Source organism: Chlamydotis macqueenii, chromosome 2 (genome assembly GCF_036417535.1).
Source record: "Chlamydotis macqueenii isolate bChlMac1 chromosome 2, bChlMac1.mat, whole genome shotgun sequence".
Classification (NCBI taxonomy): Eukaryota; Metazoa; Chordata; class Aves; order Otidiformes; family Otididae; genus Chlamydotis; species Chlamydotis macqueenii.
In genome coordinates this window covers 16,828,597-16,844,516 of record NC_141557.1, presented here as the reverse complement: position 1 = coordinate 16,844,516, position 15,920 = coordinate 16,828,597, and the positions used below count along the sequence as shown (strand labels likewise).

Sequence of the window (15,920 nt, the reverse complement as noted above, 5' to 3'; positions counted from 1 at the left end):
CCCATGACTATCTTGGTATTTGCATTGATCAAAAAATACTACTTGGATTCATATTTTCATCTCCACACTGTCAGCACCTGTCTGTAGTTTATTTCCTTAAAAATACTCACTACTCCTTCCCTAGGGGCCCAGTGCAATCCTCCTTTTTCAGAACTGCATCACGCTAAAATTAAATTTTAAACAAGCCTCCATGTATGCTTCAGAGAAAACACAAATAAAAAGTTGGATTTGCATTATGTCTTCCTTAGAAACTTCTGTTAGCAGTAAAGTTAGCTGCCTTGAGTAGTCATGCTACTTAAAAGAAAAATTATGAAATTATAAACTGCTTCAAAAACAAGAGAACTGTTAACTATTAAGGGAAGTAAAAAAATAATTCAGAAGTGAGTACTTGACAAACACAAGTTATTTAAACATTTGGGTTTTTTTCAGTTTTGTCAGAAGTCTGTGCTTGTAATTAAAACATTACTGCTCTCAAGGAAATACTTCAGTATTATTTGCTGAGCACAGTATGTACAGTGGGTCTGTAATCTGTAATACCAATCATTGTTTATGTGGTTATTGAAAGCAACTCTAATTCTGCATATGATTTTATGCAGAAAAATAAAGTTACATCAAGACAATGTTGTCTTTAATTTAAAACCAAAAAACCACAATAAGATAATGTGTAAGTGCAAATGCAATTCACCACTTTTTATTTACAGCTGGTAAATTCAAATCAAAGTTAAACACATGTTAATTAAAACACATATCACCAGCTACTTATAAAATTAAGCACTATTTTGTTTGATGTTGGTAGAAACAGGAAGTTTGGAGTGATGTCTACTGCTACAGCTGTTTGCAGTCCTTATACAACCCCAGATGTGAGACTGATCTATCTGTATTTTGTCCTCTCCCGTGAATTGCAAGTGATCAAATAGGCAAAAACATTATGACAGGATGATTGGACCAGTTTAGCACGAAGAGAATTGTTCGAGACATTCATAAATCACTGCACAACCACACACGCAGTGAAGGAAAATTCACTGTAATGTCACAGCTATGCAAAACCATTTGTATCTACAATGACTTTCAAATACAAGTGTATTAATTATAGAAAAAGTCTTTGACATATCTTAACTAATAGTCTTTTGAAAGATGTAATACTAAAAGACACACAAAACTATGCGTGTTTTATAAAACCTAGATGTGAAAAACTAATAATGTAAAACATAATTTTCCACAGATTTATTTTTGTTATTAAATTATCCTCATATAAATGAGCACTGCTATGAAATACAGATGCTAGAAGGAGTAATCATGTATTTAAATGTAGCTGTATCACAAAACAAGCGTGTTGGTAAAAGCTGCTAAAGCATCAGCCATACTTTGCTTTCTCTGTTGCTAGAGCCAATCTGCGAATGTTTGCTATGCAACCAGCTGCTGCCTCCTGCAGAGTCTCATCTGTAGAGCCTATCAGATCCAGTAGGAGCTAGGAAAAATACCAGAGAAACAGCATAAGAAAAACAAATAAATAGGCTATTATTTAAGTAATATTTGAATCATATCTAGAACAATTGCATTAATTTACTCACACAAATAATAAAGACTAAAAATCATATTAACAATGTATTATATATGGATGTATATCTATATATATATAATTTTGTGTACCTGTATGTATTAACATATATATAGAGCACAATGCTTTATATTTTATCATATCTGTACCTGTAGTTTTATATTTTCATGGCTGATTTTCTGTTTATTGTAGCACGCCTGTCTATTGGTTGTGACTTGGATTTTTTTCTTGTTAGTAGAAATTGCATAATGCTTTACCTGAAATCATGGTTTGCCAAGTACACTAGTGTATTTGTACATGCTCAAGTTTTTTTAATAAACAAAGCCGTACTTTTTCTTTTTGGCCTTGGTCATGAATCTAGATCCATGTGAATGGACCCTCGTGTCCCATTAACTGCAACAGTTTTCTATACCGTGACAGGAAACCACTCATGTTAAATAGCTGGAGGGATACAGATCTGGGCATATCATTCTTAAACATTTGCATGTAAAAGTAAAAAACAAAAGCTAAAAAAAGGCATCAAACTTTTGGAGCTGTTTCAGCTTTTCACTCATGTGGAGTAGAAACCATACTCTGGAAGTCATTCCATTTTTCCAACAGAAATTCCCTTGGAGTAAGGTATTGTTCAACACAAGTATGACATGACAGGCCTTCATGGTAAAACATTTTTACATATCAGAAAACCATTAATAATGGTTTTGGATCTCACTTCCTCAGTGTGTTGCAAGTCAGTGATGCAACTGCAAACGCAATCTATGCTGGAAAACAGACGACTCTTGCTTAGCTTAAATCAGCTCCACGCAATCCTCAGATTTCTGAAAATCTGCCAAGCTTAATGTGCGTTCAGGTATTCTGAAGCTCAGACAACTCTAATTAAACCTATATTTTCAGTCTGCAATACTTAGGATTCTGTGCTCACCCAAACAATGTTGAGTCAAACCACAGAGAAATCTGTTATCACTCAACTCCAGTGCATACTTTTCATACAGCTAAAATATTACACAAAATTATGAACTGCTAAATATAAAAGCATAAATTGAATGCAGACATCAAATTCGTATGCTACCTTTTTCTAACCTTCCTGCAATCGTGAGGCATGGACCACAGCTGCACACATATGGCATTTGCTTATAGAGATCAAAGCATTTTATACTTGAGGAAGTATTTGTGTTAGCCAAATGTACAAAACAAGCATCTTGCCAGTCACCTTTCACCCTTTGACCCCTACATGTAACTTGTGAGGGTGCCTGTGATGGGCCTGAATTATGTCCAAAGGAGTATTATGTAAATTAAGCATCAATGATAATTTTTTTCTAGCAATTCTTCCTATAATCTCCATTAATGTAATCCGATGTCTATAAACAAATAGCTACGTAAAAATTCTTAAAGTGTGAACACTCCCAAAAGGATATGCCAGACTTAAAATTATATCAGAAGAAATTACATGAGAAAGCTTTATATTCTTATACTTTATTTGCATGCAAATGTTGGGCCAAGGGCAGCAACCAGAGAAGTCAGTGGAAGTTTCACCATTGACTTCAACTGGCAAGAGGACCAAGCAGCACATCTCTGGGTAGTGATAAAGTTGCTCTACAAAGCACAACGGCCAGAATGCAAGTCTTAACAGATGCTTAACTCCTTTTTTTTTCCTTAAGAAATATTGCTGGATGAAGATCTTTCCTCCTTCCTATTTTCCACTAGCTGATTTCTTATCAGCTTAAACTATAAAACGTTTATTTGAGTGCCTCACAACTTTCTTGTATAACTTAGAGAGGAAAACGGGTACAGATCCTTCATATACCTGACTCAAAACCAAAAACGTGTATGTACATACCGTTCATATGGTGGTTCTGGTAAAGTAGTAAGTTTCAAATTTGGGGGCAAGGAAACTATATGCCTTATGCAATTTTTCACTGCATCTTCAAGACCTAGTGGAAGGCTGTTACAGCACAATGAGTGTGCAACTCAAGCTTTCATAATACTTTCAGCACAAGACTTGTTATCAGTTTATGAGGGCACAAGTTCATCATACAAATAATGCTTTGGAGATACATTATCTAGTAGAAATATAGCAAAATGCAAAAATAGACCTTTGCCTTTATTATGACTACATGTTAGGTTATGTCTTTCTTTCAGCCAACACTTCTTTCTAAGCTCAGAAAACTGAGGAAAATAGATATTTCTCTGTCACTTTCCAGACAGAGCTCAATATTAAGCAATAACAATAGTGGGGGGGGGGGGAAAGGGGTGCAAACTGTGCTCTTTGTTTCAGGTACATTTTGGAAAATTAGGGTTAGGTATCAAAGAACAGCCTACTACACTACACTGGTTAGAAGTACCCAATCAGATGCCTAAAGAACTAGTGGTACAAATGCAACCAATGCAAACAGCAATTTTTATAAAGGTATCAAATACTTCTTTTTTTTTTCCTTCTGAGTTTGGGAGAGCAAGGATCTGTTCCTCTGTAATTCGTTCTTCTTCTAAACCACTTGCCAATGGCAACATCCACAAGAACTGCCACGTCACACAAAATCCTGTACTACACTGCGTCTTAGGATTTTCACAATACGACTTCAAAGAAATATTCTTGGAAACACAGTCTAATACAGTAGCTGCCTCTGAGGACTAAGGATATAAAGCAACATTTGCCAGTAAATCTACTCCTTTTGTGCTAACAAAAAGGCAGCTGAAGAGAAGATTATCGAAAATGCAAAATATTTCAATATAAGTAGGTAATTCCATATTTAGGAATCCAATGTTGAAGACTTTTATATAAATTCTGCCTTAAATGAAATAAAATTTTATTCTTTTTTTTTTACATACCAAAAAAGTTATAATTCTTTCACTTCCTGACTGCCACTCCTTGACTCTTCCATGGGTTCAGTTCAATTTATTGTCCATTTGGGTTATCCAATTCAGGTATGGAAATGTATTCATAGATAGTATACACAGACTATACACACGTATTAGATATATTTGACAAGTTCAAGAAATCTTTTTTTATTCCAATGCACCACTGCAATATAACATGTCATTTTCCTTGATGCAATGCCCCTGAACTTCATGTATCCCTTCCCTTTACTGTTCAGGTATTGTTTTCTGACACATGTAAATGTTAACAGATGTGAGAAGCAGTAAAGAAGCATGTGGTATAAATGCTTCTTTCTGGCACAGAAGAGGCACTTTCCATAGACAGAGAAAGCATTTGCAGCACTATGTAGCCTTCATTTTCTCTTGGCAGGTATCTATAGTCTAAGGCGAGAGTCCAAAATTTTTTGCACAGTTAGCACGTCATACCAGCAAATAAGCGCAAATAGAAGCTGTTTGGAGAACGTACAGAGCATATGTAGCATTTCTGGGTTCCAAAAGTGAGAGCAATGCACAGCCAAATAATTTAAATATTCAGAACAATTAAGAAGATTTTGCTATTATTATCCCAGCTTTAAAATAGCACAGAATTGTGATACTATATTAGGACTGCACAATCATAGAGTAATTCAGAATGGAAGGCATCATAGGAGGTCTCTAGTCCAATGTCATGCTCAAAGCAGAGTCAGCTACAAGCCAGGTTGCTCAGAGTTTTATCCAGCCTGATCTTGAAAACCTCCAGTGATGGAGATGGCACAGCCTCTGTGGGCAATCTACTGCAGTGTTCGACTGCCTGTGTAGAGAAAAAAGTTTTCCTTACATTCACTTACTCTTGTTTCAGTTTCTGCCTATTGTCTCTCGTCGTCTTGCCATACAACACTGTGAAAAGCCTAGCTCCAACTTTTTGATAAGTGACCTCCTTGTAGGTACTGGAAGGCTGCTATTAAGTCTGCCTGAAGCTCTCTCTTCTCCAGGCTGAAAAAACCCAGTTTCCTTAGTTTCTCCTCACAGGTCAAGTGGTCCAGCTCTTGACCATCCTGATGGTCTTCTGCTGAACCTATTATAGTTTATCCATGTCTTTCCCATACTGGAGGACCAAAGATGGGTGCAGTATTCTAGGTATGGTCTAATGAGTACTAAGAGGAACAATCACTTCCCTCAATCTCCTGGCTGTGCTCCAGCTCATACAGCCCAGTATTGTGTCTTCTTTGCTGTCAGGACACACTGCTGGCTAATGTTCTGCTTGCTCTCTATCAAAATCTCTACGTCCTTTTCAGTAAAATTGCTCCTCAGCCAGTCAGTCCCTAGCCAGTATCACTGCAAGTGCAAGTGTTTCTTAGGTGCAGGACTTTGCATTTGTCCTTGCTGAACTTCACAACATTCCTGTTGGCTGGCTCCAGCCCTGGCCAGGTATCTCTGAATGGCAGCCCTTCCCTTGACTGTATTGAAACTGCCTCCCCAGCACCAACTGGTGATTTGGTGTCACTGCAAACTTCATGAGTAAACAGTCCATTGCCTTCCCCAGGTGACTGACAAACATGTTCAATGGGACAGGTCATAACAGAGAGAGCGCTTCAGCATTCCCCTTGTCACCAGCCTCCAAGTAGAGTACAACCCATGAACTACTACCCTCTGAGTTGGATCATCATTTTTAATCCATTTGGTTGTTCACACATCTAGAATATAACACATCCCAACTTGGACAGAAGTATGCTGTGGGAAACAGTGTTGAAAACCTTGCTAAAGTCAAAATAAATGACATCCACTGGTCTGCTCTCATCTACAGACTTAGACACATAGAGGGATGTCAGGTTTACCTTTGGTAAAACCTTTGGTTGACTGTTCCAAACCACCTTCTCCTTCTTGTGCCCAGAAATGTGTTGGAAGAGGACTCCCTTCATGATTTCCCCAGAGACCAATGTGAGGCTGACCAGTCTGTAGTGCCCCAGTGCCCCAGGCTGGGAGAAGGAATTGTTGCTCTGAGGACGTGCTGTGCAGACTGTCACTGTTGGGACTTACGCTTTCTGGCATACCAAAGGTGTAACAAAAATGGAAAGTCTTTTGTTCCTCAGGGCAATAGTAAGAGGTAAGGGGGCAAGCCGCAGTATTTGCTTGGATATTCATGCATCATGAATGATGCCACCTTCCACTGTCTGATAGCAAAACTTCCTTAAAATATTATCTCTACAATCACAAAATAACCAATTAAAAATGATTATTTCCAACAAGATAACATAAGCATCCACATAAGAAGTTGTAAAATTGTTAATTCCAAAATGGGTAAGGATCCTTGGATGAGTGAGACAGGAATAAAAATGGGTTAGTAATTCTCTTTTCTATGAAGATGTCTTTCTAGAATTTTTCACTTCTACAAAATAAGTAGCTCAAGGGGATTTTACAGCAGAAAAAGCCTAGATAAGTTTTGCAACAATAAATCTGGAATGTGAGAAAATATCAGATGTTAGTGATGTTCCATGTATGGGTAAAATAACTCAGTTTCCTTTGGTCACAGTCACTGCAGCTTCCAGGCTCAGAGGTGGGAAGCAGGAAACATAGGAGGTGGTGATTTCAGAAAGAATACAGTTTTGCATGTATTAAACTTTAAATAAGAAGTTAGTCATGCGATGTGTCCACAACAAGTTTTCCAAAACACTGGAAAACGTAGAACAATACTGCTGGAAAGAGGTTCCCTTGCTCATATAAAACAGATAAAAGATCAGCCTGTTCAATACTATGGAGTCCTGTGAACACGAATGCAAACAATGAATAAAGAATAACTACATAAAGAATATTTAATGCCCCTTTTTTTCTGGCTTCTTTAGGTTTTCTGCCCTGTAAAACAAATTTTATTTGATTTTTTTTCTCATTAGAAGGAAATATGGACAAACTCCTTCAACAAGATTCATATCTATACTGGGAAGGCAGTCAGAGTTCACATAGAGCTTAACATTCCTGGAACTAAAGCTATTTACTTCAATACCACTGCTGCTTCTATCTGCTGTGCTGGTGATGACATCTTGTAGATTGACATAGCATTTCCAGTTGGTGGTAGGACTTGCCATTTTTTTTCTAAATTTAGATTTAGTATCTGACTTCTTTTACATGCAACATTTCCTAAAGGATGCTAAATTTCTAGCACTGTGATTTTCTAATTGCATAACACTTCTTTTCTAAAAAAGACATTTCTCACATGCTTTTTATAAATCTAACCTAAAAGAAAAAAATATACTTTAAATAAAAGCATATGGTAGAAGCTTATCCAATAAAGTATCAGCCTAGATCCAGCCAGCATTTTGCTACCTTTCAACACCATATTGCACACTGGAAAATATTAAAGCACCTAGTTTGAGTGTTACGTTACACATATTCCTATGAAAATACTTCTCATAAAATTAAATTATAAATAATAAAACATACTTCACAATCAAAGTATAATGAAGGTTAAGCTAAGTCACTGTTTCTAAACTAAAATTCAGGCCAATTTCCTGATTTCCTCTTTCAGCTGAGTAAAAGGGTAAGACAACATGAACCATGCACAGCCTCCTAAGAAGAAGATGCTTGTCTAAGTTCTGCAGTGTTTTCTGTTGATTTTGTTTTTCTCAAGTGGGACAAAGAGAACAGATTTCAGACATAAAGTCCTGTGTGCCAGGGAATACACTGAGCTAGCAGACATACAAAGTCCAGTACCAAGAAATTCCAGTAGAGGGAAAAGATGGGCAGGGCAGACACCTACCATGCTGATTCCCTCTCATGTGAGGTCTCTCCTCTCTGGGACTAAAGTCAGAGCAGCCCCTGGTGTAGCCTAGTTCACTCACTGTGAATGTAAAGAGGTGGGAACTGAAACTTTCTGAACGGAGTGGGAGAAATGCTGTGAAGATTGCACCTGGCTTCTTTTCCCTTCCTCTTATTCCTGTCTTTCCTTTTCTCTCTCCCATGAAAGACAACTCCATTCTGGCAGACACGAAAAAAGGGTAATAAACTTTGGGAGTCACTCAAGCACGGCTGGGGAGATGAGGAGGTCCAAAGGATGCAGCTTGGCCTAAAGTACATCTGAACGTGGTGGCGGTCAGCAGGCTGGCCAGGAGCTGTCTCTTCTTTCTCATCTTTCCCTTCCTCCCTCATAAAACCAGTGAAAGAGGACAAGGAAAGGCAAACCTGTGCACTTGCTGCAAATGAGTGCAGGACATGCTAGGATGAGAACAAATCTGTCTGCAGTTTGTGGTGCACTTCCAGATATTAAACCATTTCACCTATCTTAGGACTTACAACAGGTGCACATTGTTACTTTTTCCTATGTGACTGCTTGTGACAAAACAGCTGTTGGTAAGCTGAATCCCACAAAATGCTGGGAAACAAAGAAGAAAGGAGAGTAGGGCTGACAGATTCAGTGAAGTATTCAGAACATCTCATTACTGGTACCCTACCATGAGATGCTTCTTATTCCTTTAGAATACACAGCTTCAGTAAACCTCAGCTGGTTTTAGGCCATGATTTTATGCCATTTGAAGTTTAAAAACCATCTGGGTACAGCTTCTTTTTTTTTTTTTTTTTTTGCTTTCCCTACTTGCTTTTTGTCTATTTATTTTGTTTAGTCACCTCCTGTATCACAACTAATCTGAAAGGTATTTGGGACAAGAACCATACTTCTCCAACACATCTGAATTGTGCCCACGACAAAGGGGATAGCGCTCCTGAAAATAAATCCTCTTGAGCACACACTCACAAAATGAGAAATAAGAATAAAGTTCTCATACTCTCCAGTAAGGTTAAATGTTGCACTGCATCACTTTGGAGGAATGCATAAAAACTGAAAGCCTAAAGGGAATTATAATATAGTATACATTTTAAGTAGACATACATACTTCAAGTTTTTATATATCTACAAAATATGAATAAACCCTACAGCTCTCTCTCCACCTTATTTGTATTAGTTGTCTATTTCTTATCTAATTATTTAGAGAAGGATGCCCTCCTTCTGTACAAAGACATAATAAATGGGCAGAGAACTCTGAATATCAATGACAAGAAGAAAGTGAAAAAAAAAACGCTAAATGGTGACATGTAAAATAGTTTAAAAACTGTAAACTTGCAGGCCACTCTAAAATACACTAAGTCTAAAGGCTTTCCCATCTTAAGTTGTTACTTATAGGACTTCAGAGGGATATTTCCAACAATTTCAGATGTAAGTAAAACTAAATATAAACATACTATGCAAAGGTAATGCAGCTAAATAAAACTAGTTATAAAAATTATTTCTAATCTTTGATTAAAAGGCATAATTATATGTAACCAACTGGAGTCCTGAAAGGCAGATAGTTTGAGTCTACATTCAGCTGTAAGAAGTTTGGTGCAATATTAAGAAAGAATTCAATCATCATAAACATTCCAATGCACAGAGAGTCTTATGGGATATGAAATTCATCCCACAAAAAGCAATAGGCAGATCTGATAATCCAGAAGTGATGAAGCTGAGGGTCTTACAGCATATTTTTATTAGAACTACTTTCTCTATGTTATTTTTATTTCATTGTAGTTTTCAAGTGAAGATTAACATATAAAAGGCTTTTCACAGGACAGAGAGAATAAAGAACTTTTTTGGAGACGAGGAGGCTCCGGGGAGACCTGATAGCGGTCTTCCAGTACCTCAAGGGGGCCTACAAGAAAGATGGGGAAAGGCTGTTTAGTAGGGCCTGTTGCGATAGGACGAGAGGTAATGGTTTTAAAATAGAGGGGGGTAGATTTAGATTAGAAATTAGGAAAAAAATTTTTACGATGCGAGTTATAGAACACTGGAACAGGTTGCCCAGAAAGGTGGTGGAGGCCCCATCCCTGGAAACGTTCAAAGCCAGGCTGGATGAGGCTCTGAGCAACCTGATCTAGTCAGGGATGTCCCTGCTCCTTGCAGGGGGGTTGGACTAGATGACCTTTGAAGGTCCCTTCCAACCCTAACCATTCTATGATTCTATGATTCTATGATTCTAATCTCAACAGAGTGACATTTTTTAAAAAGCTTTTTTCAATTCACTGGAAATTCATTTTAGTACGATTAAAACAGGAGCCTGCTTAATACTACATGTAATGGACATTCAAAACAGTAAACTTATGTCATGGATGTTCCTTTCCTTTCATAATTTAGTTTGGCTCAGCAACATGTTGGGAACTATCCTTCCCTTACATCGCTGGCAGCCTGATCAATCTTTCTTCTTTGTATCTCCTGCTCCTTTTCCATACTTACCTGCTTTTTTCACACTTTGCTTTCTTTTTCAGGTTGCAGGAGCATGACTTTTACCTCACCTTTCCTGCCCAAGTATTACTGAGGAGGTAGAATAGGAAATTGAGAAAGAACTGCTAATTCAGTTTGGGTTTTCCAGATTTCTCAACATTACTATCATTACGAATACTTCCATTTTGTCTGTCTGTCTATCTCTAAAGCTCATTTGAAGATTATACAAAAGGTAAGAGGGGGCAGTTGCAAATAAACCATCAGCAGCAAGTCAGAGGGAAAAAAAAAAGAGGTTTAAGCTGTCCATTAACCCTCACATACTGACAGGTTCTGCCTGACCACTCAGCAATACCCTGAAAACTTGGTGTGTTTTTTTTTTCCTCTAGTTTGTCTGATATTCTTGAAGTGCACTATTACTAGTCTATCTTTGAAGGCAACAGTGAATTGCAGCAAAGGGACATCACAGTTTCCAGACTAGTGACAATTTTTGCAATCTTTATCCCAAGTTGCATCTTATCCTGAGAACAGGGTACAAAATCTGACTGTACTAATATTTAAAAAATATGTTAGATTGACTGGTATGCATGAACTGACTTCAAAGTCTCTTCTGTATCCAATTCCAAGTACTGATTTTGATCTCTGAAGTTAATATAGCATTAGGTCCAACAGTCTAAGTGTCTGTCTCTCTGCCTATATATGATCATTGTAATCAAAACCAGTGGGGTGCTTTTGCTAGTAAACCTTACATATCAAAGTCTGGGGATAAAAGCAGGATGTTCTCACTGTAGATCTATACAATAACATTTATTTCAAATAATGAGCCAGGGTATTTTAAAGCTTTTTTTTTTTTTTTTTGTGACATGCAAGAAAACTGATTTGTAATCTCATGTTTTTAGATGTGTGGGTGGCAACAGTGCATACATTTACATAAACTGGAAGATAAGTGGCATTGTTCAACTTGCAGACTGGTTTTAAACTACTGAATGTACTAGAAAATGTTCAATTAGAACACAGCATAAATAAATGCATAGACGGTATGAACACAGCTCTGCTTTAATGAAACAAAACACGAAACCGAATGTGATGAAGCAAAAAATGAGCTGGGGCTATTCATGGGCAAAGGTCCATGTATAGTCCACATATTCATTCATATCTGTAGACTTAAATGTACCATATTGGAAAAGAAACAAAAGCAACGATGAACATAGAGCGGAAGTTACTTTTCAAGATTGCCAAACTACCTCTTTTTTTTTCTTTTAGACAAAAACATAAGGAATAAATTATTTCATACTGAGGATTCAACTTCCTATAATCAACTCAAATTTCTGAGTCACCTGAGCATTGCTTTATGAACAGAGTGGCCACAAACTGCTTGAGCGGCTGCTGAATTTTGGAAGCTTTATGAGATCAGAGATTTTAAAAGACACTGTAGTTTGCAAGCAAGCAATAATGCCTGCCTGGCTTGTGTACATCAGCCAGGAAATACGAGAGGCCTCGATCTGCGGGTACAGAACTCTGACGTGGAACATTAACACCAGAGCCCATCTCATAATCTACACATTGCAAACAGGCTTTTCCTCAGCCTCTATACCTTGAAAGTGACAGCAATAAGATGTTTCATATTACTTAAAGGACATCACAAAGTGCTCTTTGAAATGGCAGCATAAAAGAGATTACAATGACTGGGGCTCAAAGCCAATTTGAACTGAGTGATTGATTCTACAAAAAGAAGGAAAAAAAGAAGTTTCATAGATGACAACAATGAATGCATAATTCAGTACATGAAGGACTCCTGAGTGACCATTCAGCCTCTATTTACACATAGGTATACATAGGTATACATATATGTGTATATATATGTAAATTGTTCTTTGCATTTCTTATGTTCAGCTTCTTTGAATAGCTCCTTACATACAAGGAAACTATTTTTCATCAGCTGAATGCCAAAAATAATTACCTGGCATTCTGCCCTTGTACATTAAGCCCAGTATCTCTCAATTAAGAAAACTAATTTTAATATCTGACAATTTAGATAAGATACTATTCCATAAACATACAAATATTTTAATATTCTTCTTTCCTATTGTTGCCAAATTAGAAAGAAACATTTCACATAGTCACAGGATAAGACTGGTGCAGGGAGCTAAACAATTGCAAGAAGCTGCTCTGTGTATTTCTGTGGTTTAGAAATAGTGCCAAGTCGGAAGGAAAAGACATTCTCTGCGTTTTCTAAAGCAAGATAAATACAGAAAAGAAATATAGATGAAAGATGGAACTGCTATCTATGGACTCTGCCAGATTCCTTGGCTTTTTGGCACACCTACTGAAGCTGGCAGACTTAGTCAGTAGCAATCTTTTCCATTAAAAGGAGCAGCATATATTTTGGTTTAACACACTTTGTTTGTGCATTTTTAAGCTTCAGAAATGTCTATTTAAATTTTTTTTTAATGATTCCTTCTGCATAGTTGGCTGCAATTGCACTTATTTGAAGCGGCTCATTTATCACTAAAAGAGCTGCAGGGCACAGCTACTGTTAAACAGCTCCAACAAACCTACAGCTTAGCGGGACAAGCTTCTTTTTATAAGACTAAAAGATGTTTCAAATGTGCCAAGAGGAGCTTTATGCCAGCCTCTAGGTTTGCTATCCAAATATTACTATATTAGAAGTCTCCTGAAGCACAGAATTTGGGCAAAGATAAGCTGATCTCCTTCAGGCTGCTGTTTTTTCCCATTTGAGATCAGCCAGATTTTAACAGAACACTTGCTATGTATCATAAAATTTAGTAATGTGAAATTCTGAAAAATCATCTGAAGTCTGAGGCTTAACCTACACTGAAGCCAAACTTTACTACCTTTGGCAATGGTGGAAAAGCAAAATGTTTTATATGTAAGTACCCCTACTTTATGAATGGTGAAATTTTGCTTATTATGAAGGTAAAGGCTTAAAGGTTTTTGTTTCCTGGAGCCGAAACTGTAAGGAAGATGTTCACACCTGCCAGTTGCTAACACAATAGAAATTGCAGTGGCATAACATTGTCAATTTTCATTAATCCTTCTGACATGAAACAAAATATGTCAGTATGGGACTTAGTTTGTGGAACCTCTTATATCTGAAATTTTAGAGTGTGATGTGGTCAATACGTTTGCAGGTGAAGGCACTGGGCATACTTTCTGCAGCCAGACACGCAGAGGTTTTGCCATCTAGTACCCTCTTTCTTGATGTTCAAGAACTGTAACAACTAATTTATAAAAAGCAACAGGCATCAGCTTGGAGTATGTGCCAAACACGCTGTATCTCCAGCTTGAACTGTGGAGCCTGAATAGAGTCAATCATGACAGTTAAAAAGTGGGTTCTTCTTATAAAAATATAAATATGTCAACATGCAAATACATACTATTGTACCTGTTAATATTATTGCATAGGTATTATTATTAATTTATTTTAAAACTATTTTTAATATTTTGGATTGATTTATAAAGTCTTATAGTAAAGTTTGCTTAATAGTGTAAAACTCTACATTCTGTATTCAGTGTTCTCACCAAAGTCACTCCCCTGAAAACAACCAATGCCATAGCCAAATTCTCCTAAAGAAGTATGTGCTAGCACTTTTGCATTTTATTTTCTAAACTTCAGCTATGTATGGTTTGTGGCAAAAGTTGGTTTTAGAATGTTTTCAGTAGAAATTACTAGTAATTGTCTTCCATATTTTGTAATTCACATCTATTTATTTCACAATAAGGAGAGTCTTTTCACATAAAATGGTTAGCCAAAACTTATTGTAGGGATTTTTTACTTTATAAAAAAATGACCAATATTCTGGAAGCTCTGCACAATAAAATATGTATTTTTTAAATACAGTTATTATAACAAAGTATAAAAGAACTCTCCAAACATTAAATCTACATTTCACCATAACTTCCATAAATCATGGTTAAACCAACTGGTTTTATACCTTAGATTATTACAAGGGAATGGAAGAGTCTATGTGTGATTAACCGTTCTACCATCAAGAATAGAACTAAAAAAGCACAAATACCTCTTATGTATTAATTCATCACAGAATTCAGAAAATATATTATAGCTGTTACACTGCCTTTGTCAAAAAAAAAAAAACACAGAACAGTTAACAAATTGAAAAAAAACCCCTATGCATATCTGGAGAGTATAGCCTAATGAGAAGATAGGAACAAATCTGATGGATTAATTAAAAAATATATTCAAACATATGAATATACAAATCAAGTTCCACTCTTAGGAGCATGATTTTCTGCTTTGCCTGTCTTATTGTACCAAGCACTTGAAATTAGATGAATCCCTGGTGAAGTTCCTATAAGCTACAATAATTGGTATTATAGAAGGCATCTATTAACATTTCGTAATATTAAGTAAATAGAGTACTTCCATGTTGTCAACATAATTCAATAAACCAGACCAAAGAGTAAGGCTAAAGATCAGTTCTATGTACTGGTAGGTTGGGTAGACACTTCCAACATTAAAAAATGTCAGAACATCAATGGAAAGTCTGGTCTTCTGCATTTCAGATATGCACTGTAATCATTAAGTTAATGGCTCTTCTAGCCCAAAACTAATTAGTTCGGTATGTACAATGGAATAAGAACAGGAGAAAATAGACTTGTTCATAGTTAGCACAGCAATACTATCTTTAAATAAACTTGTTTAGATAATAAAAGCAGCTCAAAACAATGAAGAGCTCAACAGAGGCCAATTTATTCTAACTTTGTGTAGCCTTCAGCACAGACACACATGCAAAAAAAACTGCCAACACCACCAGTTATTATGGCTCCCATATGGTAGAAGTTCCTTAAAGGCTGGATGACTGGCTACTATCCTGTGGTCCTTTTTCCTCCTTGTTCCTGGTTTTCACAAAAAGCTCACAGTCAGTATTTGGTATTTATTTATGATGATTGAGTTGCAGTATGAATTAGCAGTAACTGTAACTTGGTTTGCTTGAACTATCAAATATGATCAATACAAATATTTTTATAGATTTTTTTTCTACCACTCCATTCCTGTCTGTTTGTTCACCCCCACCTTGTGTGCTACATTTAAATTGAAAGTTTTCTGGGGTTTTCTTTTTCTTATGTAGGTATAGGCCATTGCCTAGCAAAGTGAACTACTTATCGTGATCAGTAGCTTTAAGCATCATCACAGTACACAGAAATAAATTAATAAATAGAAAAATTAATACCTTTACTATTTATTATTTAATTAGTTTGGAATTCAAGCACAAACTTTAAGTCAAAACATCA

At 36.5% G+C, this 15,920-nt stretch overlaps 1 protein-coding gene across 1 annotated transcript in view; it reads right to left on the bottom strand.

Annotated features, from left to right (window-relative positions):
- Positions 1 to 665: 665 nt before the first annotated feature.
- The window catches only part of LOC104474489 (outer dynein arm-docking complex subunit 2), a 75,031-nt gene continuing 59,776 nt past the window's right edge, over positions 666 to 15,920 (bottom strand). Inside the window, exon 12 of the mRNA XM_086741600.1 lies at positions 666 to 1,468. Coding sequence (XP_086597726.1) covers positions 1,355 to 1,468 — 114 coding nt within the window. The 3' untranslated portion in view covers positions 666 to 1,354. The remainder of the gene's footprint in view (positions 1,469 to 15,920) is intronic.